Genomic DNA, 27997 nt, shown 5'->3' with positions numbered 1-27997 from the left:
CCTGCAGAAGCACAGGAATTCGGGGCACGTGGGATTCTCATCCGCAGGGAAGCCCTGGGTGGGCCTCCCCCCTCCTGTGGGGGGCTGTGACCTCTGGCACGGCACTGCCACCGCACGGGGCTGCGGGGACCCCCGGTGACCCCCGCTGCGCCCTCGGGTGGGCTCCCCCCTCTAGTCCCCCCATCCTCGTCCTCCCCCTCTGGCCGGGGTCTATCCCGGAGCCGTGCCGGCTATCCCCGGGATAGCCCCGTCTATCCCCGCCGGGCACCGGCACACGGGGTGTCCCCGCGGGCGCTTTCCCACGCCAGGGCGGGGGTGCGGGTGTCGGGGTGCCCCGGGGTCCCCCGGCGCGGGCAGGAAGCAGCCGGCGGGGCCGCGGGCGGGGGCGGCGCGTTCAGCGTTCACCCGGGATCTGGCGGAGCCGCAGCATCTGGTCTGCAGCTGGAGCCGGGCTCCGCTGCCTCGGCCGGGGGGGACAGCGGGGTCCCCCCTGCTGCGGGGAGGGGGGCGGGCTGGGGGAGGGGATGAGCCTGGGCATTGGGGTCCACCGTGTCCCCAGCTGCACCCCGTCACCCAGCCCTGCTCGAGCAGGGGAGGTTGGCACCCATCCTGCCTGCTCAGCGCGCCTTTGGGTGCTGCTCTGTGCCCTCCCCATGCCCCCCAGGGCCGCGAGGGGCACCCAGGCCTGATGCTGCCATGAGGGGCTCCTGGGGAGCTGGCTAGGCTGGCGGCTGTGCCTGTGTCCGTGTCCCCTCCGTGGTGGCACCTCGGTCCCTTGGCCGGTGGTGGGGGTGGCAGGGGATTCCCGGGGTGCTGGCACAGCTCTGCCAGCGCAGGGACGCGGAGGGAGCCGGGTCCCCTCCCCCCTCCGCACCCAGCACGTCAAAATCTTGTCAAATCCGCGTTTTGTGAGTGCAGCTCTCCACGAGGAAGTTCTTAAATTATATAAAAGAGGCGATAAATTATAGACGACGTTCGCTCAGTCACTTTAATGGCTCCGCTCCCTCGAGTGGCAGCGGTGATTTATTCAGCCTAGGAGCTCTGCCCGGCGCTCGCCCCCACGCCCGTGTCCCACTCCGCACACCCACATCCCACCTCGCAGCCTCGTATCCCACCTTGCACGCTCACATCCCTCCCTGCACCCTCACAGCCCACCACACACGCTTGTATCCCACCTTGCACGCTCACATCCTACCTTGCACACTCCCCTCGTGCCCACACACTCATATCCCAACCTGCACAATCGCCTCCGTGCCCTCATATCCCACCTCACACGTTCCCCTGGTGCCCCACACACTCATGTCCCATCCCACACACTCGTATCCCACCTTACACACTCATTTCCATGATCTCAAATCCCACCCCTCGTACTCCTCACCCTGCCCCGCACGCTCCTGTCACACCCCGCACATTCCCCGTCCCCGTTGGCGCCTGGGGACAAGCGTCAGGCGTGGCTTTGTCATGGTGTCCCCTCCCTGGCCCCATCCCGTGGCCTTTGGCGAGGGGCCCGCGGCACTGCCGGGCTGGGGACCCCCAGCCCTCACTCCCCAAAACCCCCCACTCCACTGGGGCCCCTTCTCCTGGCCGGGTGTCCCTTGCCGGGGCTCCCCACGGCTCCCCGGCCCCGGGGGGACTCCGGCGGCCGTGGGGCCCTTTTTGGGGTGCAGGGGCCGGCGGGGCGGGGGGGGCCTGGGCTCCCCCGCCGGGCCCGGCCTTTAATATCCTGTTTGACTGGTTCGCTTGGCTCTGCTGCAGAAAAACATTCGCAAACATCCCGGAGCAGCCGGAGAGCGCTTAACCCCTTCCTGGCTGCGCCCCACGCCGGGGGTGCACCCCGACTGTGCTGAGCCCTTCCCCAGCTCAAGGGGTGCACCTTGACTGTGCTGAATGCCCCCCCTGCACTCCAGGGGTGCACCCAACTGTGCTGAGCCCCCCCCCCGTGGGCTAGGGGTGCACCCCGACTGTTCTGAGTCCCCCCCGCTCCAGGGGTGCACCCCAACTGCGCCACCCCAGCCTGGGCTGTGCTAGGGCAGGGGCCAAGGTTTGACCTGGGAGGCTTGGGCACCTCCTGCAGGGTCCTGGGGGATGGGGGTGCTTTCTGGGGTGCAAGAGGTGCATGCCTCGAGGTTTTGGGGTGCAGGAGGGCAACAGGCACGTTCCATGAGGTTTTGGGGTGCAGGGGCACTGGCTGTATCCCCTGTGCTGGCAGGGCCGGGGTCTGCTTGTTACGGGGACAAAGGCAGCGCTGCCCTTGGGGATGTCCTCCATTGGGGGACCTTGGGGTGCCAGCTGGGTGCCACTGTGCCTGTCCCCTCCTGGGGGGCCATGGGTGGTGGGTGACCCCCGGGTTTGTGGGGGTTCCCTTGTATATATGGGGGTCACACTGTACATGTGGGGGTCACCCTGTATGTACAGGTGCCACACTGTACATGTGCCCACATGTGTGAGTGAGTGTGTGGCACTGGCCCCCCCCAAGCTGGCCCTGCACTCTCCGTCCCCCCATCCGCTGGCAATGCTGATTGGGCTGGGGGCTTCTGAGATCCCGGCCCTTTTCTTTGCTTTTTTTCATTTTTTTTGTCTGCCTGAATTCCACATCGTCTCTGTGACCTGGAAATGTCACGTTGCATCTTCCCAGCTCGCATCCTCTCCCCGCTGGCCGTGCTCGACCTGGCGCCAGGGCCGGGGTGGGCAGTGCAGGGCTGGGGCTGCCGGGACCCCTGGAGCTGGGGAGCAGCCGTGGGGTGCGGGGTGGGGGGTCCCTGCCCGGGGGGCTCTGTGCCCTGAGTGCCACCCCTTCCCCACAGCCGTCGAGACGCAGAGCACCAGCTCGGAGGAGATCGTGCCCAGCCCCCCTTCACCCCCACCCCTGCCCCGCATCTACAAGCCCTGCTTCGTGTGCCAGGACAAATCCTCGGGGTACCACTATGGGGTCAGCGCCTGCGAGGGCTGCAAGGTGAGCGCTGCCACCGGCCCCGACCGCCCCCACAGCTCCCCGGGGGGAGCATCCTTGGGATGCTTGGTGTCCCCGTGCCGGGTGCTGATCGGGGCGTGCGGGGTCCCCAGGGCTTCTTCCGCCGCAGCATCCAGAAGAACATGGTGTACACGTGCCACCGGGACAAGAACTGCATCATCAACAAGGTGACGCGCAACCGGTGCCAGTACTGCCGGCTCCAGAAGTGCTTCGAAGTTGGAATGTCCAAGGAGTGTGAGTGGGGCTGGGAACGGGGACAGGGATGGGAACAGGGATGAAGAGCAGGGATGGGATGGGAACACGGATGGGAACACCCTGCCTGGCGTCCCGGTCAGGGGGCTCTGGATATGATGGGCCATCCCAGCAGCCCCCACCGAGTGCCCAGCAAGGCCCGGGGGATGGGGACCCCCTGGGATTGTGTCACAGCCCGGCAGTTGCCTGGGCAACGCGTGATTGATCATGTCAGAGATAAATGACGCTGACGAGGCCTCCCCGCTCCGCTGGCAGTTGTCATGGTGCCCGGCTGTGCCCCCGCGGTGGGTGCCCGGGGGAGAGGGCTGCTGAGGCACAGCTGCCTCCCTGAGTCTTGCCCCATCTGCCAACCCCTGGGGGCCTGGCACCCCTGGGAGGAGCTGGCAGAGCCTGGGGGACCAGGAACTGCCAGGGGAGTTCAGCAACCCTGGAGGCTCACCCTGCACCTAAGAGGGGTCCTGGCCCTCCCAGCCCACAGAGGGTGATCCCTGCAGGGCCGGGGCTCCTCCCAGCTGCTCCACCCTTCCCAGCTGTCACCCCCAGGGTCCCTCCTGTGCCCCTCACCCAGTGTGGTGGCTCAGCTGCCATTCTCTGTCCCCCAGGTCCCTCTCTGATATGCTGAGCACCATCCCCGCAGGCCCCCCCAGGGATGCAGGGTCTAACTGCACCCCTAATTGCTCCTAATGGGGGTTGTTTAAGGGAATCTGTGGGGCTGATGGCTCCGCTGGGAACTTGTCACCACAGCTGAGCCGACTGCTGGTGGCAGGTTCCCATCCTGCCCTGGGGGCAGAGCGCGGTGGGGCAGGGGCTGGGTGGCACTGGGGCACAGGTGACACTGACCCTGCCATTCCCGCAGCCGTCCGCAATGACCGGAACAAGAAGAAGAAGGACGTGCCCAAGCCGGAGTGCTCCGAGAGCTACATCATCACACCTGAGGTGGAGGAGCTCATCGAGAAGGTGCGCAAAGCCCACCAGGAGACCTTCCCCGCGCTCTGCCAGCTTGGCAAATACACTACGGTGAGTGTCGTGGGGTCCCGGGGGTCCGGGGGGACTGGGGAGGGCCACACCCCCCCGTGCCCTCATCCCCCACCTCCCACTACAGAACAACAGCTCGGAGCAGCGCGTGTCCCTGGACATCGACCTGTGGGACAAGTTCAGCGAGTTGTCCACCAAGTGCATCATCAAGACGGTGGAGTTCGCCAAGCAGCTCCCCGGCTTCACCACGCTCACCATCGCCGACCAGATCACCCTCCTCAAAGCCGCCTGCCTCGACATCCTGGTGAGCACAGGGATGGGACAGGGATGGGGACAGGGACGGGGAGGGGACACCAGGCTGAGCCCCCTGGCCTCTCCCCACCAGATCCTGCGGATCTGCACGCGCTACACGCCGGAGCAGGACACCATGACCTTCTCGGACGGGCTGACGCTGAACCGCACGCAGATGCACAACGCGGGGTTCGGGCCCCTCACCGACCTGGTCTTCGCCTTCGCCAACCAGCTGCTGCCGCTGGAGATGGACGACGCCGAGACGGGGCTGCTCAGTGCCATCTGCCTCATCTGCGGAGGTGGGTGCAGGGACAGGCACAGCCTGGCCGTCCTCCCCCAATGGCTGAGCAAGCAGACCCCGAATGAAGCCGAAGCAGTGGGAGCTGGGAACCCACAGGATGGCAACGGGGATGTGCTGTTCCCCCCAACCAACTCTGTGCCCCCTCCCCAGACCGCCAGGACCTGGAGCAGCCTGACAAGGTGGACAAGCTGCAAGAGCCACTGCTGGAGGCACTGAAGATCTATGTGAGGAAGAGGAGGCCCAACAAGCCCCACATGTTCCCCAAGATGCTCATGAAGATCACAGACCTGCGCAGCATCAGCGCCAAGGGTGAGGCTCCTGTGGCTTTGGGTCCTGAGGGAGCATCCAGGAGACACTGGGGCATCTGGGTCACTCAGCATCCTCCAGAGGGGATGAAGAGGAGGACACACCCAGCACTGCATCTTCCAGGGATGCTGGAGATACCACACTGTCCCTTGTCCTCAGTGCCCAGGGAGAAGCAAAGCTGGGGGTGTCAGTTTGGGGGTGCTGCTTTTCAGGGTGCTGTTTTGGGGGTGCCATTTTTCGGGTGCCGGTTTGGGGATGCCAGTTTTAGCGTGCCATTTTGGGGGTGCCCTTTTGGGGTTTTTTGGGTGCCGTTTGGGGTTGCCAGTTTCAGGGTGCTATTTTGGGAGTGTCAGTTTGTGGGTGCCTGCTGACCCCGACCCTCCCGCAGGCGCCGAGCGGGTGATCACGCTGAAGATGGAGATCCCGGGCTCAATGCCGCCCCTCATTCAGGAGATGCTGGAGAACTCGGAGGGCATGGACACGCTGGGGGGGCAGGCGGGCAGCCCCCGCGGGGGCAGCCTGGGGCCCCCCCCGGGCAGCTGCAGCCCCAGCCTTTCGCCCAGCTCCAACCGCAGCAGCCCGGCCACGCACTCGCCGTGACCCGCGCCCGGCGCGCACCAGGACAGAACCCGGCACGCTGGCACGGGGGGGGTCCCTGCGCCCGGCCCGGCTGCAGCCCCCCGGGGCGGACTCCTCGGCAGCCCCCGCCGGAGCGGCCCCTGCGGGGACCCCCCAGCCCCGGGCCCAGCGCGTTGGTTGAGTCACATTTCAGGGGCGCGGGGACCCTCGGCCGCGGCCCCAGGGACGCCCCGGCCCCACCAGCACCAGCACCCACGGGATCGCGACCACCGAGCCACCCCCCCCACCCCGGCCGTCCGCGTGGGGGCCCGGCCAGCCCCGCACGCCGAGGAAGCAGAGTCATTTAAAAGAGAAAAAAAAACAAAATAAAAAAATAAAAAAAACAATAAATATCTATAAATACGTTTTAAAACCTTTGTAAAAGTTTGGAGGGGTTTTTAGGCCTGTGCAGGTGGAGGGGGCACGGCGGGCGCTGCCGGGGGAGGGGGGGGGGCACACGGTTTATTATTATTAAATTCTTTTTTTTTTTGTTGTTGTTGTTGAGATTTTAGTGGATTTAGAGTCGGGGGGCACCGGGCAGGCCCTGCCCCGGCCCCCCAGGCGGGGAGGGGACTGTGGGGGGCACACGGTGGTGCCAGTCCCAGCCTTGCGGGGATGGGGGGCCCGGCCCTGCCGGCACGGGGAGGACAGGGAGGGGGGACGGGGGGGGGCTGGCTCCAGAATAAAGTTTATTTATTCTAGTGCCTGGCTCGTTCTTCTTGTGGGGGTACCAGGGGAGGAGGGGGTGCAGGGGTGGGGAGGAAATGGTCAGGCTGTGGCACCCCAAATCCTCGCTGCACGAGGGCAGCCCAGGCCCCCCCGCATTGCTCTCCCTGTCTGGTCATCCCCAAAAGCTGGGACAGAACCCTTTGGGGTCCCCCAGCACCCCAAAGCTCTGACCTTCCCAGTCCTGAGGCCACAATCATGTCCCCCTATGCCAGGGGCCAGCCCTGATGCATTTGTGACACTCCCAGCACAGGGTTTGGGGGCAGCCCTGGCCACCCCCCCGTGCTGGCCTGCGGGGTACAGGGGAGTCACAGGTGTTCCTGCCACTGTGCAGGGATGGGACCTGTTTGTTTTCTTTTTGTCCGTATTTTTTTTTCCAGCAGCTGCCGGGTGAGGCCCATCCGCCACCCACAACAGGAACCGGGGGCACCGGGGGCAGCGGGGCACAGCCCAGCCCGGCACGGCCCGGCTTCCCTGGCACAGCGAGGGCCGCGACCCCTGTGGGGCACGGAGAGCCGCGGTCCCCGCCGGGCCGAGACCGGGCACAGCTGACGCCGGCAGCGGCAGCCGGGGCCCGGTCACACGGTGAGGTCCCCCCGCGGGTGGGGACCACAGGGCCCCTCCGCAGCCCCCGCCGGCTGCCCGGGCGCCGGGCCCCGCTCCTGTGGCCGGTGGCAGCAGCCGGGCCGGGCCGGGGGGCCCTTGCGCAGGAGGTGGGCGAGCTCGGCCAGGCTGAGCAGCGCCGAGATCAGCCCCACCACGAAGTAGAAGTGGATGAAGACGGTTTTCTCGGTGGGGCGGGAGACGAAGCAGTCGACGCGGTGCGGGCAGGGCCGGCGGCGGCACACGAAGAGCGGCTGCACGCTGAAGCCGTAGAGCAGCGCCTGGCCCAGCAGGAAGCCCAGCTCGGCGGCGATCCGGGCCACCACGCTGCCCACGTAGAAGGGCTGGAGGCGGCGGGCGCGCTGGCCGGGAGCTCCCCCGCGGCCCGGCTTGGCCGCCTGGTGCACGGCGAAGATGACGAAGAGGGCGGCGGGCGCCGAGAGCACAACGACGTGGAAGACGAGGAAGCGATAGTGGGAGATGGGGAAGGCGGCGTCGTAGCACACGGGTTTGCAGCCCGGCTGCTGCGTGTTACACACGAACTCCTCCTGCTCGTCCTCGAAGACGTCGCTGCCCACGGTGGCCAGGACCAGGATGCGGAAGAGGAGCATCACCACCAGCCAGAACCGGCCCACCATGGGCGAGTGCTCCTGCACGGCGTCCAGCAGCGAGCTCAGGAAGCCCCACTCGCCCATGGCCGCGCTGCGGGAGCGGGGTCAGCGCTGGGGGGACGCAGTGCCCGCGGCGTCGGACCCCGGCGGCAGCGCGGCCCCTCCAGGTCTCCATCCTCCCGCCATTCCCAAACGCACCACGGCGTCCCCGCTCACGGGAGGGTGCCCAGGCAGCGCCAGCCCAGCTCAGCCCTGCCAGGAGTGTCCCCAGGTACCCGCTGTGCCCAGGACTCGCTCCCCCAGGGGTGGATCCAAGGACACCAACGGGGACAGGACCAGCAGATTCCCCCATCCCTTGCCCCCCACCACAGCTCGGCCTGGCTGAGCTGCGGTCCCCCACAGCAGCCCCGTACCTGCGGAGGCTGCGGTCCACAGTGTGCCAGCGCTGCTGGCGCCGGCTGTCCAGGGCTGTCCAGGACTGTCCAGTCCCTTGTCCAGCTGGGATGGGATAATGGTCCCACAGCCACGCCTGGAGTGCTTTTAAAGGGACAGAGCACCCGCAGGGGCGCCTGGAGGGAGGGAAGGGCTCAGCACTGCCGGTGGGGCTCAAGGACTAAAGCTGCCCTGCCCAGGGCCAGGAGCTTCCCAGGGCACAGGTTGGCAGAGGGGCGGTGGCTCCCCCAGTGCAGAAATGCCCCCAAACTTTGGCGTTCCCAAACCTGCAGGGCCTCAGTGTCCCCAAGCCACAGCATTCGGCCCCAAAAGGCCCCCCCAGTGCTGGCATCACCCCCCTGACCCATCAGAGCCTGGGTACACCCAGCCCTGCTGCCACAGCTTCAGCCCTGCAGTGCCTGGACGATGCTCACGGCTGGCACCAGCCCTCCCTGCCCCAGGATGCTGTGCCAGGGCTGTTGGGGGTCCCATGGATCTTCCCAGGTTGTCCCTGCTCTGGCACCTGTGGACTGATCCCTACAAAATCCTGTGTGGCACAGCCAGGACTCCTGCCAGCCCCTGCCCTGCCCAGCCCAGGCCAGCGCTGTTGGCCTTTGCTGGCACCTCAAATCCCCTTTCCAGTAATGGGGACAGAGCCCTGGACAACACAGGTCAGCCCCAGACCCCCGTCGGGGACGTGCAATGCCCAGGGTAGGTCAGTCCTGATGCCCCACAGCCCAGTTCCCATCCAGCAGCATCCCCAGCACCCCATCCAAGATTTTGGGATGGGAAACTCCTGGTATGGACTCTGTGGTCCACTCTGTGTTCCCAGAGCTCCACATCCACATTAGGATGATGCCAGGGTTCTGAGAGCAGCCCCACAACCCACCCGTGGCTCTGTCATGGGTCATGTTCTGCAGCAAGAGGAGCCGTAAATAGCCCGGCCCTCGGACGGGACGCGCCAGAGACGCTCTCCAGAGCCAGTGGAAAATCTGACAGGGCTTTCCACACTTGACTGGGTTCCAGCAAAGCACCGATAGCGCGGGGGGCCCTGGGGTTTCATGGAATGGTTTGGATGGGAAGGGACCTTAGAGCTCATCCAGTCCCATCCCCTGCCATGGGCAGGGACACCTTCCACTGGACCAGGTTGCTCCAAGCAACCAACCTGGCCTCAGACACTTCCAGGGATGGGGCAGCCACAGCTTCTCTGGGCAAGCAGCTCCCCCCATGCTGGGGACCACAGGGGTGTTCACAGGAATTCAGCTGTGGAGCCACAGTGGCCACAGCCAGTGGGGAAGTGGCCAACCAGCCCAGCACCCCCCAGAGCTTGTGCCAAGCCCTCTGCTCGGACAGAGGGAGAGCTGAGCACAAGCTCTGCAGTGGTTATTTTTCTAAAAACACACAAATTCTGTGAAGAAAATAAGTAAAAACACTTTTATTAGACAAATACTAAAAAGGACAAACTCCGAACAAGAAACAACTCAGGACAACAAGAAAATATTTACATAGTGAAGGAATTGTGCTGGAAAAATGACTCCAGCTCACCTGTGTTGGGTGGTGGAATTAAAAGTTCATGTATTTTAGTACTATATTTCAAGAGGGGTGTATAAATTTTAAAGGGTTTGGCATGTTCTAAAGTCAACTTTAACATGAAAATGACCACAAAGTGTCAAATAATGGGGAAGAGGGAAGTGTGGCAGCACTCGCTGGGCACGTGGCTCCAGTGCTCACCAAAAAGGGGATGTTCCTGTTTGAACAACTCTAACTTATTTAAAACCAAGAAAAAAACCAGCTGTGTTCACCTGTAAAGAACATTCTGGAGTGGTTCACATTTGGTGAAGATTTCTTAGGCTGAGGTGGTCTTTGGTGAGAGCTCTGGAGCTCTGCTGAAGGCTCATTGTGGATCTGGAGTTTAAAATTTTCCTAAAAACTCAAAATATATCATCCTCAGAGGACTCCTCCAGGTACTGGACAGGTTTCTTGAGGCGGCCAGGCCTGGCACGGGGCTGAGCTACAGGGCTGTCAGCACTGGCGTCAACGGTGAAGGTGTCGTCCTGTAGCTTGGATTTCTGGAGGGAAAGCAGGAAAGGAGTCATGGATCTGAGCATCCACAGGGAACACAGTGAGCACCACATGCCCGCTCTGCCATGGGGATGGTGGATGTTTGAGGTGGTGGGAGCAGACCAAGGATCCGGGGTGTCTGACCCTTACGAGAGAAAGGTTCTTTCCCCAGAGGGTGGTCGGGCACTGAACAGACTCCCCAGGGACTGGTTGTGCCCCCAAGGCTTCCAGAGCTCCAGGAGTATTTGGACAACGCTCTCAGGCATAGGTTGGGATTATTGGAGTGTCCTGTGCAGGGCAGGGAGTTGGACTCGATGATCCCTGTGGGTCCCTTCCAGCTCAGAATATTCCATGATTCCATGACCCCCCCTTCTCCCCATTCCCCACACCCAGGTAGAGGTTTGACCTCCACCAGCTTTTCCTGCCGGAAGAACCGACCCCCACTCTCTGTGGTTCCCTCGGCGCCGATGGCATTGCACAAACCTTTGATGCAACAGATTTGGCAGGCTTCGAGCCGAAATCCGAATCGGAATCCGAATCCAAAGAGCTTGGCTGCCTCTTCATAACCTTCCTCCCCTTGGCGTTGTCACCCGCGGCGCGCAGGGGTCCCTCCTTTGCCGCTGGCTTGGGTTTGGGTGCAGCCTTTTTCTTGGCCAGGATATCCATGATGGAGGGCTGGTTGTCTGGAACAGAACACGGCGTTAAACCCCTGTTTCGCTCCTCTCTTGTTCCCAGTTTGGGAATTACTTCCAACACAAACAGGCTCTGCGCTGCCGCGGGGTCAGCACAAAGGTCATCTCCGTTTGAAGCTGGGTTTTCTAGAAAGATCTCTCTTCCACAGATGGTGAGGAATGAGGTTGTTTATCTGCTCAGTTCCGCTACATTTAGAGGATCGAATTAAAGCGTCCCCAAAGCAATTTACAGACTATTTCAGATTGAAAAGTCCTGATCTCTCAAGGCTCCATAACCCATCTCAGACCTTCAAACTCCTGCACAGGGAGGAGGGAATTTCCCAAACACTCACTCATTCCTTCATAACTATATTTTCACTTTTTTTAAGAGCATCTTGAAGCACAACTTCCAGTTCAGCTCATGTCAGGCCATCTCTGAGTGATAACATGCTTTCTCAATTTAGGAGTGGAAGTAACACTATTTTCCTGCTGGGATCAACACTGAGTTGATTCCATTTGGAATATGCAAAACAGTGTCAAAGTCTGGCAGTTGAGTTTAAAAAACCCTGAGTCAAATGCTGGAGATGCATGAGATGGATCCAGAGCTGAATAGATCAAACTGCCCCCAAAAGCTTGCCTGCTCCAAGGCAGCTTTCTTCCCAAAAAGACGTGAAGTGGGGCATTGACTGCAAGACACAAAAATTCCACTCGGATTGTCCCTGCCAAGTATTACATAGCGCTGTAGGAAGCATTCACTTTTCTTGTTCCCAAACTAAAATTCCCTCCCTCCAAACATGTCCAACATGAACTAGAACATGATATGTTTGGAAACAGACCTCAAACATGACAACCAGAGAACCTCTGCCACAAACCTCAGATCTTTGCTGAAATGCAAACTCCAGTTGCCCAGGCCCTGGAACGCCAAGCGAAATCACTCGGACCATTTCCCACAGGAATTATAATTGTTCTCTAGAACTGATGTTGCTGAGCTGCCCTTACCCTTGGTGGCTCCGGCTTTCTTGGCTGCAGCAGGTTTTTTGGGCACGGCCTTGGTGCTCGGCACAGGGACGGACGGAGCTGCAGGAGCCTGGCTCACCTTGTCCTCAGTGACATCTTGGACTGGAACTGGATAAAGAAAGCAGAAAGTCAGCTTGAAACAGCCAAGTTATCCCCTCTGATCTTCCCTGTGCACTGCTGAGGGATTACAATCCACATGGTTTAGAGGTCTTGTACTCACCAGGGACAGCACTTGGCACTGACTTTTGCTTGGGAGCTTTCGCTGCTTTTTCAGTGGTTTCCCTGGAAAACAAAACCCCAAGTTTTTAATTCAGTTTATGATGCACTAAATAGATGCATTAAAAAAAGCGCTTTTAATTTCTGTGTAGCATTAAGCACAACTCATTTCCAGTGATAATGGAAAAATACTCACTTGGGAGCAGGTCTGGGCTTGGGAGGAGCCTTTTTCTTAGAGTTTGTGTCCGATTCAGAGTTGCCTTCACTGTCACCCTGGAATTCAGACTCCTCATCTGAGCTGGAGTGATTTGAGTCCGAAATGACCATGGGCTTGACTTTGGCTGATGGAAGGGCACAGATGTGTTATTTTACACATTTGGCAATATGCAGCTCAGTTTCTTTTTCAATATTTTAGCTGCAGTTATTAAAAAATAAGGATCTGAATAAAAACAAGCAGATGCTGAGACTGCCAGGGAGAAGACTCCAAATGACAAGTGTGTTCTGTCATTTGGAGTCTTCCAACCTCACGCACAACACATTTAATTTGCCAAGACAGTTGTGTAATTAAACCCAATAACCATATTTCTCTAGTTGCCCATTTCTGCTTTTCCTTGAATATGGGCACAAATGGTAGAAATATTTAATAGTTTCAGACAGTAAAATAAAGAAGCCTTTTAAAGATGATTTCTAAATGTGATCTGAGGCTCTGGGAGGTCCCTAAATAGTCTGATCCATTTTCTCCTCCACAAGGAGGACCATCCCTCTCCTGCATCCGTGTCCTCACTCACCTGCTGCCTGGCGAACCACTCGCTCTCTCTGAGGAGGTGCTTCAAAATCAGACTCTGAATCAGATCCTGAGTCAGACCAAGGGTTTCGTTTCTTGGTTTTCTTTAATGGCTTGAAAGGCAGAGTGGCCTGTCTCTTAGCTCCTGAAAAATATTGGGAGGCAGGATGAACCAGCAAACTTCCATGTGTAATTCAGGCTCAGCCAGTTCAAGCTCAGCTTAGAAATACACTGAGTTCAGAGGAGTCTGGCTTAAGCAAAGAGAAATAGAAATTTATCCTGCTTGACTGGTATTCAGGACCACTTTCTCACCTAGTTATTCCAAAACTACTGATCCTAGATGTTGCTTACCACCTTCAGGAAGAGGTCAGATAATCAAACTGACAATCCTTTCCCTCCCTTTCCATGGAGAGAATAACATCAAAGCATTTACCTTGCTCAGCCTTCGGCTTCTGTGCTAGTCTCTGCTTCAGGCCTGAAGACTCCTTCTCTCCGGATGTGTTTTCATCCTGATTCTCATCAAATTCAGTTTTTTCACTCTGCAGATGCAAGCAGATAGCAAACAGTGAGTCAGCTCACGGAGAAGAGGCACATGGGGTAATGGAGGAAGGAGCTGCTTATTTTAGACATGTAAAAGTTAGTGGTACAAGAAACCTGAGTCTGTGAAACAAACTGTGTGTAGAATTGATTACAGACAGGATCTGTAAATTGGACAGGATCTGCCCCCAAATCAGGTGACTTAAAAGGCAAAATCCAACATGAACAAAAACAGGAACTGTGGCCCCACTCCTGAGTGCTCTGGTCCTGCTGCTGCGTGCTGGCTCTGGGGGGGATGGGGATGCAGGACTGGACAGGGTGGGATAAAAACAAAAGCAAGTTATTTGGAAAAACTGTTGGGTGGAATTATGTGGAGGAAAGGAGTGACCTGTGTGGCTTCCAGGGCCAAACAGGTGAGGGGATGGGTTAGTTTTTTCTGTTAGAAATGGCTGAATGGCACAATTTCAACCAGTCCTATAAAAAGAGTTCAATCTTTTTTATCTCCTTGATACAGAGAACAATGATGGCATTAAGTGGCTGAAAACATTGCTGGGAATGCAAAGGCTGTTATGGAGAAGGGAATGTACTGGCTGTGCTTCCTGCCTGCTAGAGGGTTTATCAAATTCCCAAGACACCTGGAACAACCTTACTTGCATCCACCCCCTTTTCTGAGCTACCAGCCCATCCCTGGCACTGCAACATGTCAAAAATTTCCCTCTAAGCCATCTCCTGGTATGTTAGTGAGTCTGTTCTCCTTCAGACTGAGACACCCCCATTCCCAGTGTTTCCCAAATCCTAAGGTCCTGACCCTCTCCCTGAACAACTGCTTCAACAGGACAAGTCTCACTAACAAGGACTCACACTTCTTTAGGATTGTATTGAAGAGGAGGTAAAGAAAGATTAAGCATTTGGAATGTTCCCTTTTACCTTTACTTTCTTTTTAGTTTTCTTCTCTGCCTCTGCCTTCATCTCAGCAGTGATCCGAGGAACAACCCTGATGCCATGAGGGGATGGCATTACTTCTGGCAGCTGGGCCTTCTTCACCTTCGCTTTCCCTCCTTTCACCTTTAAAGGTTTGCCAGCAATCCCTGCACGCTCATCCTGCGCTTCCTTGGCCTCCACTGCCTGCAGAGGGGAGCATAAAATAACACAAAAAATACAGAAGTCTAAGAAGGGCTGGTGGATAAGAGGAGGGAGTTGATCATCTGCACTGAGCAATGACATACATCAAGTTCTTCAATGAAGGCAGCAAGGTCTTCCTTCCACAGGTCAGAGGGACTCTTGCGCTTAAGGTTTTCCAGCTCCTTTTCCTAAAGAGAATCACAGGTGATAATCATTAATCACACGTTTCAATCCACCATCCAAAAAAACCCTATATAACACATAATATATATATGAATATAATGCTTTTATAAGGAAAGGAAGGCACATACTTTGTTATCCCTCTGCTTGCAGAGCTCATCTTTCTTCTCCTTGGTCAGATACCACAGGGGCATGTTCAGCAGGTAGTTGAAGTCTGGGCCAGAGGCTGCAGCTGATTCTTTGTCACTCTCTTCCTCCTCCTCCTCCTCTTCATCCTAAATGTGGATTTGAAACAAATGTAGTCAACAAAAACCCTGACACATAAGGGTAGGGCTACTGATCAAACACGGAAGTTCTTGAATCCTGCAAATTGAAAAGCCTCTCTAAGGATTATGAAGCCTCAGAGCTTGGGGCCAGTTTGGGCATATTCAGAGGATGACTGAGGCATTACCTTGTTTTGAGCCTCCTTCCAAGCCTTCACCGGATCAGACTCGTACCCTCTCTGGATAAGAACTTGAATCAGCTCTTTCTTGGGTTTGTTTTCTGCAAACAGACATTTCAGGATTGTCACTCAGTGCCCACTACCAGTCACTGTTAGGAGCGACAGAAGAGCTTTACAGTTTGGATCCTGTGGTTGTAGCTGCTCTGAATCCTACAGAGCTCCAAACCAGCCTTTCCACATCACAGCTGGGACATGTGGAAGAGCCTGAACAACACCTGAAAAGCTCCTATTTAGCAGGTGATTTGTCAGGCAAGTATTGCTCCTATACCAGTCAAAACAATGTTAATATTTTTCTTTGTTTCCATACAGGCATTTCCCTTGCTTTAAGTAGTTTTTGAACTTGGGGAAAAAAAGGTATGATGGTACAAAACAGGTTTCATCATGACAGGCAGGTGGAAAAAAAAACCCCTTGATAGCTTGGTATAGCTTGCACCTCATTAGACATCACCCGGGAAATTTATGCTCCAAGTGCTCAACCACTGGAAATGCTTCAGCTGGAATTTGCTCCTTTTTAAGGTATCAGAAGCCATCATCCATGAGACACAAATACAAATGAAACCAGCTCTGGCAGCCTTGGAACTACTTATTACAAAAACCCAAGAAAATGCATTTCAGGGGAATTATTTCTCTTCCCGAGTTCAGTCAGACAGACTCGGGCTGCTGGGATTACTGGGCTGCCTTCAGACACAAACCACAAAGCATCTTATGACACGTTGTCTGGCCGCATCCTCCGCGAAGGCAGCGGAACACAGCCCGGCTTTTACACCGAGGGGGAAAAGTTGATTGAAAAATGTGTATCTGCTTCTTTTTCTAGCTCATGATTCTCAGATACTGCTACTTGAGTATCATCTAAGCTTGAACCCCCAGTCCACTGAGAACGTGATTTGGAATATCTTTGCAGAGGTTCACAAAGATAATGGAGAGAGATACAGATTCTTAAGAATGCCTTTAACAGCAAACACTGCCCCTTTCTAACCCCACAAATAATTAACTTACTCCTACCAAGTCAGAAATAAATGTGAATTATTGCTAAACTAGTAAAAAATTCACTCAAAAATTCTCAAACATGGACCAGGAAAGCTGCATAAATATCCTGTTGTCATTAGTATGTGTATAATACACAGACCAAGGATACTCTGTGAAGCATTTTCCCCTTAGATGTCACTGGAAGAGAGATAAGCCCTGGTGTGGTTTGTAAAAGCCAGCCTGGGGCTGAGGGGGTGCTGACAGAGCTCAAGAGATCACCCAGTTCTCCCAGTTACAATCCCAGTCTCCAAGAACAACATACCGATCACAATTTTGCCATCTATTTTCTCCAGGATGAAGCGAGCCTGGTTGCTCAGCTTTGCAGACTCGGCACCCAGCATCCCAATAAGCCATTCCTTCCTCAAATTGTAATATCGGAGCCGGAGTTCAAAGAACTCCTTAAGAATATCCTGGGGAGAGTCGTATTTCTTGAGAAAGCCAACATGGTCAAAGAGAACCTGGAGGAAAATGAAAGAACACAGGCGTTATGATGATAAAACTGATTCCAAATCCACTGAAAGTTACTGTAACACAGGTGTGATGGTACCACCGAACCAACAAAGTATCAAATCTCACTGTTGTTCTAGAAACTACTTCAGTTTGTGAGCACAGCAGCAGAGACAATTTTAGAATTTTGACATTCTTGAATATGCATAGTAGAGTTAAGGTTACTTGAATCTTAGAGCTCTGTGCAGGACAAACATCTTGCATCAAGCTTCACACATTGTCTGGAGCCAGACGTTCAGTGCCCCTTGCTGCTGGCTCAAAGAGCTCTGCAAACTGTGATTTCAGATCATTTTGCCTCCTTCAGGCAAACCATCCACTCTGGGCCTACTCCTAAGCCAGGCTCTTGACCTTTGAAAGCTGATTTAAAACCAGTAACAGCAGAAAAATCAAAGTGAATAGGTTACTGCCAAGAGGATTTTTGTTTCACGCAACGACTGCAGCTGTCCACAGAGTCTGAGTTAAACCAAGAAATTCCTTCAGCAAAATCTGTCACATACCATGGAGTTGCATGTTAAACTTGTTTGGAGTTTGAAGACCTTATGCAGCCCCACAGCTTCGGCTTCTGCTAGTTTATCTTCAGTCATCTTCACCACGAACCTCACCGTGGTGTCTGTGTGATATTCTTTATAGTCTGTGATTAGAGGGGGGGTCTTCTCAGTCCCGTTCAACATCGGCTCCAGAACCTGCTCTTTATATGTCTGAGGAAAGAAACAAAGTCAGACCCAAACCCCACTACTCCCTTTTTGCTTTGTAGAGCAAACTGTACATTCCCAGAGCAAATTCCCTCTTTATTACCTGTGTCCATGTTCTGACAGGCAGCTCAGTGATCTCGATGGTTGTAGAATCAAGGATGGACACTTCACCACTTATGACATACTGATTAGGCCCCAGCTCGTCTATGGTGCCTTTGAAATTCTTGTAACTGGGAAGCTGAGGAGAAGAAACACTGGATTCAGTTTTGTGTGGATGCCTCTTTTTTTAAGCATGCCCATAAAATGCTCAATATGAGCTCAATAAACTAACAGGGAAGACATTTGCCTTTTACTTATATTATTTACCATTGGCAGTGGCTCTTCTCCATCCATCAGCCGGCGGATGTTGTTCACAACTTCCCTGATATCGAAGTTGGGGATCTTACAGGCCCAGCCAGTACCAATCCCTTCAGCCCCATTGACCAGCACCATTGGAATGATGGGCATGTACCACTCTGGCTCCACACGCTGGTTGTCATCATAGAGGAATCTCAGGATGTTGTCATCCATCGGTGGGAACACCAAGCGTGCCAGGGGACTGGAATGGAGAAGGGAATTTAAGCACAAATTCTTGTTACAGAACACAACCACCATGCAAAAAGAAATCTCCCTAATTTTTATTATCCCACCCAAATTTCTCCCTTCGTTTTTGCTTCCATTTCCATATTCTCTGCTCTGATAACCATGTTTCCATAATCTAGCACCTGAACCTCACTTCAATTGTTGCTACTCTGAGCATGCAAGTATAGACCAAAATTTTAAAGGGAAAAAGAAAATTAGTTTTTCATTCTAACTGCTGTAAAATTGAGTCTTTTAAGACAGTAAGAACTCTGGAATGCTGACCTGAGCATGGTGAAGATGTATCGAGGGCTGGCAGAGTCTTTCCCTCCGTGCAGCCTTGTGCCAAACTGACCGATGGGCTGGAGCAAGTTGAGGTTATTGCTGCCCACAAAGTTCTGAGCCAAGTTAATGATGGTCATCATCAGTGCGGCCTGCAACGAAAGGAGGTGCAAAACTGAACATGCAGAATGGTTCAGGGGATGGACGAAGTAAGGCAACATTCACATGGAGAACTTAACGGATACAGAGGATAAACTCAGTTGATGAAATGCTGGAGGAAACTCAAGGAAAATGTGTCCCAAGGTAATCTGAAATGTTCTAGTGACCCACGTCTCTATCTGTTGCTGTCTACCTGCTCGGAAACCTCCAGTGAAGGATTCTGTCAGTCTCCACAGAGAACCTTGTTGTAGTGCTTAACTTGTCCTGACCCAGCCAGAAAGCTTATTAACATCTGCCTAAGTCCATCACAAATTAAGTAGGTTTTTCTTTTTCCACTTTTTGAATGAACTATGCTCCCATGAAGTCCAGGAAGCAGAGTGACCAATGTCAGATTAAATTAATACTGAAGAATTAATCGTGGAAACAGCTGAACAGCCACTTCCCTTTGGTGTACACACTCAAACATCTAATTTGCTTTGGAGGCATCGTAATTCACACCAACAGAAGGGCCTTTTGCCTTTCCTTTAAAGTGTTTTGCACACCCAGGCAGGTTCTTACCTCACCGTGATGGTATGAGGACATCTCAGCGACAGAACCAGCCAGCTGAGCAACCTTCACCTCCCGCTTATCGTTTCGCTTGAAACAGGTGAACAAAACTTTCCTCTGACCTGGCTTCAAACCTGTATGAAAAAAGAAAAGACCTTGTGGTTAGAACATGTGATGTGATGCACTTGGCTTGTGCTCTTTAGAGATACAAGAACTACTTATACACCTAAAGATTCTGCACCAGGTGAGTAAGATACTGGCAATAATTTACTATAAAATGGACAAGATGTTTCATCCGAAGATGAAAAACCTTTGGACAGCAGAAAACAGACTTCAGGATACTGACCCTGAAACCTCAGCAGGTTCCCCGCCTCTGATGTGACATTGAGCATCCATCTCCTCAGTTCTGGGGATATACCATGCAGAATCACGACTTAGAAATCACTTACCATCAACCAGTGATGGGATTGATCTCTCATTATCTGAGTTTGAGAACAGCACTAACTCCTTGTTGATGAAGTCATTGTACGTCAGGTAATCGGTATTTTTCCCATACAGGTATTCCTAAGAGAAATAGAGGGAAGATTGCCTTAATTTTAACAGGGCCTAATCAGTTTTTTGGCTAGTTTCACTGAAATGGGAACTCCTTTTAAGACCAGCTAAATACAGCTCAAGTGCTGACACCCTTTGCATGGCAAAGGGAAACATTTCCCAGGATGCATTATTTCCCCCATTTTGGAGGAAAGAAAGACTTCATCTGGCTCTGCTTGACTTATCATTTTCCTATTGATACAGCAACTTGAAAGATGAGAGTTTAAAATGAAATTAACTGTTGGATAATTGACAATGAGGTTACAATGATGAGAGAAGAAGCTGCTCTGCAAAATCCTGACACATTTTCAACGTCCTATAATCCAGACCTGACTCACTGCCTGAGCTGTGTGCAGCTCTGGTGTGCCAGGATGAAGCTGAGAACAGCCCCAGGCAGAGACTGGAAACCAGTTTCCTTACAAACATAAACCTTTTACCTCTGGCAGACCGTGCAGCTTCCGTTGTCTTCTATCCTCCATGAAATTAGTCAGCCACTCCTTTCGCTCTTCTATCTTCTTCTTGCTAAAGGCCTGGATGTTACAAAATGAAAAGTAACTCAATTCCAGAACGTTCTGTGGTTGTGCACTATTGGATCACTTGAGAAAAAGGAAGATCTTACCCAGGAGAACAACATGCAAAACAGGCTGATTTAAGAGCCCAAGAAATGCAATAAAAGGTTTCTGTAGCTAAACGTATTAAGAGCATAATTTCCACCACTCTGTAGAGGACAGAGCAGTTAGGTTTAAATTCATAGATTTTTAATATAATAACAGAAGACTAAAGCAGATTTGCGAGGAAATTAATATTTTGGGGGAAAACTTGATTTTTTTGGCATTGTCTAACAACTCTGAATATTTCAAGAACAGAGACTAGCTAAGGTGAAGTTCACAGAAACGAGGACTGTTTTAATCCACCATTTTGCACTGGGGGAGGAAAGGGAGATCCGACTTGGAGAAAACTGCAGCAGAATACACAGAAAAATGTTAAAGGAATATTTACTATTGTGTCTGAAAATGTCAATTGGTTGGTAGTGATTAGTTTGTTCTGAGCTATATTTAAAGCCCATCATTAAAAGGGTACTCTTGCCCTGAGGTTGAGGGGCAGATTCGCTGCTCCTGGTTCAAGTAAAGCTGTAGCCTTGGTAACACAGAGATTGTCTCCAGCCAAAAGGCCTCGAAGAGCATTTTAAGAGAAAATAGAGAGCACTCTACAAGGTGAAATACCAAAGGTAGTAAGTCAGCAATTAAATCAAGTGTTAGTTACCAGGGTGATCGCAGCATCATCTTCAGGCCCAGAATATTTGAAGCCGATTCGGTGTTTTGCCATATCTGCAAAGTATTCTTTGGCCTCCTTCGATGTGCTGGTACCCAAACCTGCAGGGACAGGAGAGTTAATCCTAACGACTTTTTGCCTAAATTAAGTTCCAATTCAAAGAAATACTTTGCTATGCCCAGTTTTTGTGATGCACCATATGAACATACAGTGTGAAGATGATTTCCTGAAAAGTTACTTCAAAACGAGATGTATCACAAAAATCATAAGAATTACAATTAAGTGAGCAGTGGCATGTTGTAGTTTTGGATTTTGTCTGTAATTCCTGTTGATATCTGAAATCTAATTGGAATATCACAGGAGGGAAGAGACTTGGGAGACACCCAATCCACATCCTTTCTGCAAAGCAGGACTGACTGCATCGAATCATCAATGCTCTAACTTGGATCAGTTTCACCATATTAAGTTTTCACAAACCTTTGTAGTACTTGATTTTCCATGAGTTGTAGTTCTGAGTACTGCTTTTCCATTCTTCAAACTCAGGGATACTGTAGAATGCAATTTCTTCTTTGTTTTTAGAGGCCTACAGTGGACAAACATTTTAACTGTGAAATGAAAGGTATTTTTGGACAATGGATCCTCAGTCATCGACCTCATCCTCCCCCAGCCCTCACCTTTATGATAGGAGTAATGAATTCCTCCAAAAAATTGTGTCTTAGAAGAGATGGCCAGTTGTGATGGATGAAGTTGATCAGCAAACCTTTGATGTGTGATCCATCCTGATCCTGAATTATAAAAGAAAAAAACAAACCATATTTTATCAGGGAATGATAGAAATGACAACTGTTGGCTTAATAGTAAATGACTCTGTAATTCCAGCTAACTGACTCTATTAACTTTCACCTCTAAAAAGGTGACCATGTGTTAATTGCTGAAAATTAAGAGAAACAGAAAAGGCAGATTCTTGGTGAAAAAAAGGTGTCAAGGACTGGTCAAGGACTTTGAATCAGCAGAAAAGACTGGAAAGACAGTGTTTAGCTGTTTGATGTTACTCCCCATTTTACTTTTTTTTTTGTGGCTGAAAAGACATTATGACCCACTAAAATGTAAAATGGGAAAAAGAAACACAGAGAATTGGGGACAACAATAGGAGCAGTTAGAGAAAAGCAGTATTTTCTTCCTATCTCTTTATTTAAGTGTTGTTATCCTCTCCCAGCTTTCAATTTTAATGAACCTAACCTGATCTGTCATGATCATAATCTTTCCATAGCGAAGAGTTTTTAAAGATTCTTGATCTTCATAGTTCTTTTTATATTGCAAACCCACAATCTTGATGATGTTGTTGATTTCAGCATTTTCCATAATCTGAAAGAGATCACACAGAATGAAAACTTCTTTCAGACTCAAAATGTAGCTCAAGAAAAGTATAAAGTTATCCATAAGTGAATCATTGGCCGAGTTCTGTCCTGCTGGTGTTTTTTGCCTTTTAGAAACTTGTAATTTCTAATGGTTGCATTACTCTAGGTAATTCCAACCATTTCCCAATCCACAACACAAACATTATCCCCTCAGGCAAATCACTGAACAGGACTTAATCAATATTCCTACTTAACCAGTGAGGCAGACTTAAAGTGAGGGAAGACTCAGGTATTTAAGACACTGCTCCTTGGAGTTCCAGTGCTCCAGGTGCAGCTGCACCGACTCATTGCACAAATCTCACCACACCTTCCAACATGTAACTGTAACCATTTTCCAACCAACCTGCTTATGAGAAGCTTCCCTGACATTGAGGATTTTCCCACGAAGAGGAAATACTCCATATTTGTCTCTACCAACCACTCCCAGCCCAGAAACAGCCAGAGTTTTGGCTGAGTCTCCCTCAGTCAGGATCAGTGTACAATCTAGAGAATTCTTGCTGCCTAAAAAAGAAGAAAATCGAGTCAGTTTTCTACTTAAGAAATGAAATCCAAGGCTGCACATTCATGACTGAGCAAGTATAAATAATCTTCTAACACAGTTTTTTTGGCACTGCACACAGTAAATGGGGATAATCATAGTAAATGGGAACATGAAATGGAGGTAAAACTATAATGACAGGTTTTCTCACTTTTCCTTAGGAGACAAATCTTATGTTTAACAAACAAGTTTTAACTGTTTTTGAATGCATTGGTTAAAAAGGATGTCAAACACTTACCAGCATCGTTGGCATCATCCAGCTTAGGAACACCCTTAATCTTGGAGTGTTTCACAGCTGAACATTTCTTATTCAGCTGGTTCTGAGCTTTAAATTTTACCCAATTTAGGATACTTTCAACAATGCCACAGCCAACTGCCTGCAATACAAAACGCAATCCAAAGTTGTGGGAAAAGCCTCAACATGACAGAAACTTTTGTTATGTATTTTTACAGACATCTTGACTGCCCGTGTACATCAGGACTTACACCCTTAATGAATTTTTCACTCAGTTTACAGGTAGAGCCGAAGTTCTTTGCCTGCAGAGTCATGTTCTCCTTAGTCTGAGAGTCAAAGGTTGGGTTTTCAATTAAGGCATTCACAAAAATCCACATGTGGTTCTTCACCTGTAGTTAAATCACAACAAGGATCACACACTGTACAGGCTCAGCCCACTTGTCAATCACACAACAAGGAAACACACTGTAGGGTTTGGAATTTTCCTAGATATTTTGTTAATTTTGAACAGCTAATGAACACACATGAACAGTGTTAGATGATTTGGGATGTCAAGGAATTGGCATCTCTCTGCCTGAAGAGGTGTTATCTAACAGATACTGAGGTTTAGTGCATCTACGCTGACTTATAGTGATTACAAAAACACATCAGTCAAGCAAAGAGAAGTTAATTGGATTAAACTGGACAATATGAGACTGCTATAATTAGCAATCTTATATCTATTGTCTGTACCATGGAAATGTGTTATTAATCAATGGATTAAGCTGAAGTTACAATTTGCAGTAATGCTCAAGTTGTGTTTCCCAGCTGGGAAATTCTGACATTGTACCTGGAAAGGCTTCACTCCAACTCCATTTTTGTTCTTCTTTTTCACAACATCAATGAGTTTGGTCACGAGCTGGTCAGCTACATAATCCACATGTCTGCCACCCTGTGGGGAAGGGGACAAGGACCTGGGACTGAGGCCACTAAAACCCACAAATACCTATTTAAAACTTTAAGCATATTCTTTGCAACATTAAAGTATTTTTCACTAACATGTACACTTACAAATAGCCAAGAATATTAAAGTTGAAGAATATGGCACTAGCCTGACTAAACACACTGAGGAGTTACCTTTGTGGTGGCAATGCTGTTAACAAAGCTGACTTGCTGGAAGCCTTTTTCACTCAAAGTCAAGCACACTTCCCATCGGGAATTGACTTCCTCATGGATAACTTTGAGTGCATTCCCAGTTTCATCGACCTTATCCTTCAGATAGAGGTCCACATAGCTGCGGAATCCTTTCACCTGCACGCAGATGAGAGCAGACAACTGGTTGTTAACAGCTCCTATAAATACTTAATTCACATCCTCCTGCAAAGCGGGTGCAGAAATCCCTCCTGCACGTGTTCCTTTGCTGTGTGTGATGACAGGAATGGCCTCAGTGGAATCTCACTGCTTAAATGGCACCAAAAAATGCAGGTATTTGTGTTTCTTTTCAATGCTCACTTACAGGCAGCCTCTGTCCATTCAGGAAAACTTTGACGTCCTTTGTGGATCCAGCAATATCATACGCTCTTCGAGACATCAGTGCTACAATGTCCTTATCCAGAATGGTCATTTTGAATTTGGCCAGATCAGGTTGGAAAGTGACACAGGTGTAATCATCTCCATCAAAGTATTTCAGCTTCATTTCTCCAGCCTTTCCCATATTGTCTGTCCAGGTCTGAGGAAAGGAGCTTTGGTGAGTTGCAAGTCAAACACACACAAATAACTACCTTAGTTTTTAAAAGCGCTAAGATGGTTTATGTTTTAGATACCTTTAAATTAAACAAAAACTCTGGTTAAAAACCAGATTCTGATGCTGTCTGCTAATTTCATTATTCCTTTGAATTATATTTTGTGAGTCTATATTTCTCTAATCACAGTGAACTGACTGCAAGGTGTGCCTAGAATTTAGAAACAAAGACTGAGGGTCTCATTTGAAAACCTCAGGTATAAACTCCCTGAAAAGTGCTCCTACCTGCTTGAATAACTTTTTGTATTCGTGACATCCAGTTTCCACAGTAAACTTTGTGCTGAATATGTTGCACAGTTTGGCTCCATAACCATTTCTCCCCCCTGGAATTAGAAGGAACACAGACTCGTGGTATTATCTTTGTCCAAAACCATCTAAAAGAATCCAAGACTAACTGGAGTTTGTCAACGTCAGCCCAATCCAAAGACAGCTGTCAACAAGCAACAATATTCTACAAGCTCAGTATGCAACTACAAACTTTGATTTACTTAGGGTTTAAGAGAATATTCAAAGACAATTTTTCCTGTTTCCATGTTTGCACTGTTATTACGATTAAACAGAGCACAGAGACTTCTCTGATAGATTCAGAATGTAATTTTCATAGAATCACAAATGGTTTGGTTTGAAAGGGACCTTAAAGCCCATCCAGTCCCATCCCCTGCCATAGGCAGGGACACCTTCCACTATCCCAGGTTGCTTCAAGCCCTGTCCAACCTGGCCTTGGACACTTCCAGGGATCCAGGGGCAGCCACAGCTTCTCTGGGCAACCTGTGCCAGGGCCTGACCACCCTCACAGAGAGGAATTTTTTCTGTATATCTCACCTAAATTTCCTCTCTTTCAGTTTTCATCTGGAAACTGTATCAAGGACCCCCTTTCTGCCCTTTCTAGTTTAGGTCACACACTTAGAGCTGTTCAGAGACATTAGTGCATATCTGAGCCTTCCTCACCTGTGACTTTCTTCTCATTGTCATCATAGTTGCTGGATGTCAGCAGCTGTCCAAAGATCAGAGCAGGCACATAGACCTTCTCCACTTTGTGTTCAACAACCGGGATACCTTTCCCATTGTTCCACACACTGATAGTGTTATTCTCTCTGGGGAGGGAAAGAAAAGTCTGTTTTTAAGGCTGCAAATGGCTTAGCTGTGAAAAAAGTCACAGAAAGGCTCTGGGGAAAGGCACCATTTCACCAGGAACAAATCTGTGCTCAGCAAGTGCAGCAGCTGCCAGCAGAGGGGGGACAGGCAACACAGAAATGCCCAGATCTGCACATGCCGGCTCTGAAATGGACCCACACACAAAACCCTCCATCTGTGCTCAATCAGGATGAGAAGGGAGAGGAAGAGGATGGGAAACAACAGCAACGAAAGAGCAGCCGTTTCCTCAGTCAGCCCTCTGTAAGAGTCCAGGGGACTAAGCAGAGAGAAAGGTTTTCACAACTGGTGAATTAAGTTTGGGCTATCTCAGATCAGCCCCACAGCAGAGCCCTGCAGTGCCACCTCAGCTTTGCAGAACAGCTGAAGGCAACAATGAAATCAAACTTACACATCAATTGTGATTTTAATGCACGACATGTTTTTATCCCTCTGCTTGTTGTCTGCAGCATTGACTAGAAAGGAAAGAGAATATTGTTAATTTATTACATTCTCAATGAAGGGAAAACTATGAACTATGAAGTGTTCCAGTAGAATGAACACAAAAACTCACTACAGTGTTACTAATAATCATCTCGGCATGAAAATATTTTGTAAATTACAAAGAGGAGTACAACAAGTTATCATGGAATTATGAAGGCTGGAAATGACCTCTGAATTCCTCCAGTGCAACCATTAACATAAAAGGGAGAATTTTGCGCAGAATGAAATCAGGTTTGTAATTGGATTTTTGAAATTTTTCTATTCGTTTGTTTTCCATGAACGGTTTGCTATTAAGTAGTGCTAATAAGTTCTTGATAATTTATGTTTAGTTCCAGTTTCTTGCGTTCAACCCCCGTTAATAACCTGCCACTCACTGACTCAACGGATCTGTCAGCTTACCCAGAATCTCATCAAAGATTTTGTACAAGCCAGGCACAAAGGTCACATCTCTGCAGTTGAGGCCAATGCCTTCATCATAAACCCACATTTGCTGGAAAAAAAAGAAGAAATTTGTAAGTGCCCAGGTACAGCCCCTCTCCTGTGCCATCCGTTTGTAAAGCAGATGTTCTGCGCCTTGTAAACAGACACCCCGCCTGCCCCGAGGCGCTCAGCCCTGCTCCCCCCTGCTCCTGCCTGGGTGACGAGCTCCACGGAGCCGATGTAGGTGTCTGGCCGGAGCAGGATGTGCTCCAGCTGCGTCTTCTTCTGGTAGATGTGCTCCACCGAAAGCTTCTTGGGGCCATCGGGCTTGTTCACACGGGCGTTCTCATCCGCGGGCTGTCGGGGGAGAGGCAGCAGCGGTGAGGGGGGTGAACGAGGGGAACACGAGGGGGCCAGGCCGGGGAGTGGAACAGGATCGGGGTTGGGAGGGGGGGCGAAGAGAACTGGAATCGCAGAGGAGCGGGGAATCTGAGGAGAGGGAGGGCTGGGGAAAGGGCCGAGAGAGGGGCCTGGGGAGACCCTGAAGGAGGACCGAGGGGGGCTGCGAAGGAACCGGGGAGACCCTGAGGGGGCCCGGGGGGAACCTGCGGGTGCCCAGCGAGGTCTGAGAGGGGCCCGAGACCCCCGAGGGGACGGTGCGGTGGGGGATCTCGAAGCCCCGCAGGGTCGGGAGCGGCGGTCGCTGTACACACCCGGAGGGGCGACGGGGACTGCGAGAGCTCCATGGCGGCGGCGGCAGCGGCGGATGCGGCTGAGGCGGCGATGGCGGCGCCAACGTCCCCTTCAAACCTCCGCTCGTCCCGCCGAAACGCGCAGCCAATCCCCGCCCGCGGCCCCTTGCGCTCCGCCAATCGCAGTAAGGGGCTGGACACAAGGCCTGCGCTCTCTCCGCCCTCTAACCAATCAGAGGCTGCTCCACGCGTTCAAACCGACCAATCGAAAGGGAGAGCGGCGAGACGGGCAGCGAGACCGACCAATAGAGGAGCGAAAGGGCGGGCGCTGAGGCTGCCCGTTTGCCGTGGGTGGTGGGATGTAGTGGGACCCACTGGGATACGCTGGGATTCACTGGGATTCACTGGGC

The 27997-nt window shown here is 51.6% G+C and overlaps 3 protein-coding genes across 4 annotated transcripts in view; 1 reads left to right on the top strand and 2 right to left on the bottom strand.

Moving 5' to 3' along the window:
• The window catches only part of RARA (retinoic acid receptor alpha), an 8095-nt gene extending 2078 nt beyond the window's left edge, over positions 1-6017 (top strand). Inside the window, exons 2-8 of the mRNA XM_042027938.1 lie at positions 2805-2953; positions 3064-3205; positions 4080-4240; positions 4326-4502; positions 4584-4788; positions 4941-5099; positions 5485-6017. Coding sequence (XP_041883872.1) covers positions 2805-2953; positions 3064-3205; positions 4080-4240; positions 4326-4502; positions 4584-4788; positions 4941-5099; positions 5485-5696 — 1205 coding nt within the window. The 3' untranslated portion in view covers positions 5697-6017. The remainder of the gene's footprint in view (positions 1-2804; positions 2954-3063; positions 3206-4079; positions 4241-4325; positions 4503-4583; positions 4789-4940; positions 5100-5484) is intronic.
• Positions 6018-6218: 201 nt separating this feature from the next.
• On the bottom strand, positions 6219-8120 carry GJD3 (gap junction protein delta 3). The gene is made up of 2 exons (XM_042027940.1): positions 8068-8120; positions 6219-7745 (listed from the first exon to the last, which is right to left on the bottom strand). The coding sequence occupies exon 2, from the start codon at positions 7736-7738 to the stop codon at positions 7019-7021; it is 720 nt and encodes a 239-aa protein (XP_041883874.1). The 5' UTR covers positions 7739-7745; positions 8068-8120; the 3' UTR covers positions 6219-7018.
• Positions 8121-9506: 1386 nt separating this feature from the next.
• TOP2A (DNA topoisomerase II alpha) lies at positions 9507-27713 on the bottom strand. 2 transcript variants are annotated; one of them, XM_042027936.1, is made up of 35 exons: positions 27609-27713; positions 27109-27252; positions 26875-26965; positions 26384-26447; positions 25789-25934; positions 25066-25163; positions 24556-24768; positions 24177-24350; positions 23890-23991; positions 23312-23449; positions 23064-23202; positions 22631-22788; positions 22109-22234; positions 21544-21654; positions 21347-21452; positions 20861-20970; positions 20035-20127; positions 19456-19570; positions 19019-19140; positions 18305-18453; positions 17768-17999; positions 17505-17639; positions 17207-17407; positions 16465-16660; positions 15126-15217; positions 14806-14949; positions 14599-14682; positions 14300-14497; positions 13269-13374; positions 12840-12980; positions 12248-12392; positions 12056-12117; positions 11818-11943; positions 10631-10830; positions 9507-10155 (listed from the first exon to the last, which is right to left on the bottom strand). In XM_042027936.1, the coding sequence occupies exons 1-35, from the start codon at positions 27639-27641 to the stop codon at positions 10018-10020; spliced, it is 4632 nt and encodes a 1543-aa protein (XP_041883870.1). In that variant the 5' UTR covers positions 27642-27713; the 3' UTR covers positions 9507-10017. The 2 variants fall into 2 exon arrangements, with proteins under 2 accessions (XP_041883870.1, XP_041883871.1); XM_042027937.1 differs by having other exon boundaries at positions 11818-11937.
• Positions 27714-27997: the final 284 nt, after the last annotated feature.

Source organism: Corvus kubaryi, unplaced genomic scaffold (assembly GCF_017639235.1).
Source record: "Corvus kubaryi isolate FWS band 111438036 unplaced genomic scaffold, C.kubaryi_AGA036_p1.0 37301, whole genome shotgun sequence".
NCBI classification, from domain to species: Eukaryota; Metazoa; Chordata; class Aves; order Passeriformes; family Corvidae; genus Corvus; species Corvus kubaryi.
Note: the sequence above shows the minus strand (reverse complement) of the source record. Positions and strands in the feature narration are given on the sequence as shown.

Coding starts and splice junctions, on each gene's coding strand:
- GJD3 (XM_042027940.1), bottom strand. CDS start 7,738: ATGGGCGAGTGGGGCTTCCTGAGCTCGCTGCTGGACGCCGTGCAGGAG.
- TOP2A (XM_042027936.1), bottom strand. CDS start 27,641: ATGGAGCTCTCGCAGTCCCCGTCGCCCCTCCGG. Junction 21,453..21,543: donor TCATTACTCCTATCATAAAG/GTGAGGGCTGGG, acceptor TGTCCACTGTAG/GCCTCTAAAAACAAAGAAGA. Junction 10,831..11,817: donor GAAAGCCGGAGCCACCAAGG/GTAAGGGCAGCT, acceptor GTTCTGTTCCAG/ACAACCAGCCCTCCATCATG.